General features: G+C 43.1%; 1 protein-coding gene across 19 annotated transcripts in view; it reads left to right on the top strand.

Moving 5' to 3' along the window:
• Window positions 1–1989, top strand: part of mical3a (microtubule associated monooxygenase, calponin and LIM domain containing 3a) — a 75717-nt gene that overhangs the window by 45074 nt on the left and 28654 nt on the right. For 14 of the 19 annotated variants that reach the window (XM_013911301.1, XM_013911302.1, XM_013911300.1 and 11 more), the window contains 4 exons: window positions 618–728; window positions 1201–1263; window positions 1444–1557; window positions 1686–1790. The exons of 4 other annotated variants lie outside the window; for them this stretch is intronic. In XM_013911301.1, the coding sequence (XP_013766755.1) occupies window positions 618–728; window positions 1201–1263; window positions 1444–1557; window positions 1686–1790 (393 nt within the window). The remainder of the gene's footprint in view (window positions 1–617; window positions 729–1200; window positions 1264–1443; window positions 1558–1685; window positions 1791–1989) is intronic. One more of the 19 variants, XM_013911312.1, reaches the window with a different exon arrangement.

The following is a 1989-nucleotide window of genomic DNA, read 5'->3' as shown; positions in this document are numbered from 1 at the left end:
GAGAATTAATTCACTGCTGTTTTAAAATTCCCTCTCAGTACACAGTAAGTCCCCAGCTGCTGAGTAAATTAGTTGAAAGTCGATTGGAAAGACTGTAAATAATCTTGATAATCCCAAGTACTTCTCTACGGAGAGTGTTTGGAATGGAAATGTCTCAGAAAGTCGCTCTTATATGCTACGCGGTTTGACGTTTTAATTGTCAATATTGGAGAATTGTTCCATGCTAAACTTTATTTTGAGGTTAATTATAAAACCACTGGAGCATATTTCAACTGTCTTTCCTTTTTTTAGGGGTTTTTAGGCTTTTTGCCTTATGCAGATTGTCTGTTTAGTGTGTGTGTGTGTGCGCGCCAGGCTTTGATAAGGTTGTTGTGTGACTAAGCCTAACAAAAAGGAAGTGAAACTACACTAATTCTATTAACTACTTCTCAGTCATATGTATAAGCTGCTACAAATGTAACCTTTTTATTCTTACAGGTTTTGTAAAGCACTATAATATCTCAATGCAGTGTGAGATGTGATAAGTTGAAGTTCAACCATATTCACGTTTAGCAATAGCTCACCTATTATTTTTTTTCTTCATCATCATCTGCTGCTCCTGCCCCTCATCTCTCAAGGCCAGAAGTGGCGCAGACCAGCTGTACAGCTCGGGCTCTCGGAGCTGCCCAAAGAAAACCATTCTGCTCCCTTCTTCCTCCTCCACTTCCTCGCTCTCTCTCCACTCAGAGGTGACACGCAGTCTGCCATCTGTGTCTGTTTGTGTCTTTCTGTCTTCGGCCACAAATCCATGGCCGACCCATTTAGTATCCCCTTACTCTCCTGCTCTAATTATGTGTCCCGAACCCCTGATTTGGCCTCTGCAGTGTGTAGCATAGATGAAAACAAAATGCCGTGTTTCCCCAGGAGGGCTTCAGTCTTGTTTACTTCCCTTGTGAGTGGGTGGTGTCTGTTATTATCAGAGTAGTAGCTTGTTTTCATGCTGACTGGTATATGTTGTTGGGGTGTGATGGCTTGTAAACATATAGCCTCAGGAGGCCTGGGCTCATTTTGATTTATTGTCAAGCACTGTCAGGGTTCCTGCATTACAAGCTGTTCTTTAAATGATAGTCAGCAACTGTGTTTTATGCTCATGTCTGTGCGCTCGGTGCCAACTGAAGTGTTAATACACTGTGTGTGTGTCTGCTCATTTCTGTCTTCAAGCATGAAAGTAAAAGTCTGGAAGAAGAGGAACTTGAATACTATGAAAGGCCTCTGGCACACGGGGTAAATGACCGACTGCATTCATAGTCGTCTTGCCTCTGCCGCTTCTGTTTCAGTGGTTACTCAGATTATGGCTCGAGTATCTGTAATAAGCTGTTTTAAAGAAAAAATGTCAACATATTAAACAAGTCGCTCATTAGCTCCACCAAAAGAAATCGAGTCTCAACTGAGCTCCCTTGACAGGAGTGGATGCCACTGCACCCAACTGACCCAGGACCCATTCGCATACCTGGTATACAGGAGAGGGCTGAGCGCTTAATCTCCAGGTTTAAAGGCAAACCCGATAAACTACCAAAGGTGAACACTGTACATGAAAATTGCGGTTTCTAAGTGTTTTATTTGCCTCATTTTGTAGCCTACATCCAAGAAAGCACGCTAATGGTATTGGAGGCTAATTGTCACCCCTTCCCTCTCCCTCCCCGAAGCCTAAGAAAAAGCCGTCCCGTTTCTTTTTAGAGCAGTGGTACATGTCCCGAGGCCTGACTGGGGCTCCTGGTTCACCACTCTCCTCTCTTGACTCTGCCAGAAAGGTTCTTTTTTATTTTTTATTTCTTGGATGCTGTGGACTGAGACTCAACCTGTGGCATGTCAGGAAACTTACCACTCATAGAAAGATTTTTGCTACTAACAGGTAGGGCTGCCACAAACGATTAGTTTGATAGTCGACTAGTCACCGATTATTTTTGCGATTAGTCAACTAATCAGATCATCATCCATTGGACGTACAGC

Source organism: Pundamilia nyererei, unplaced genomic scaffold, assembly GCF_000239375.1.
Source record: "Pundamilia nyererei isolate P.nyererei 1_Seehausen unplaced genomic scaffold, PunNye1.0 scaffold00060, whole genome shotgun sequence".
Classification (NCBI taxonomy): domain Eukaryota; kingdom Metazoa; phylum Chordata; class Actinopteri; order Cichliformes; family Cichlidae; genus Pundamilia; species Pundamilia nyererei.
Note: the sequence above shows the minus strand (reverse complement) of the source record. Positions and strands in the feature narration are given on the sequence as shown.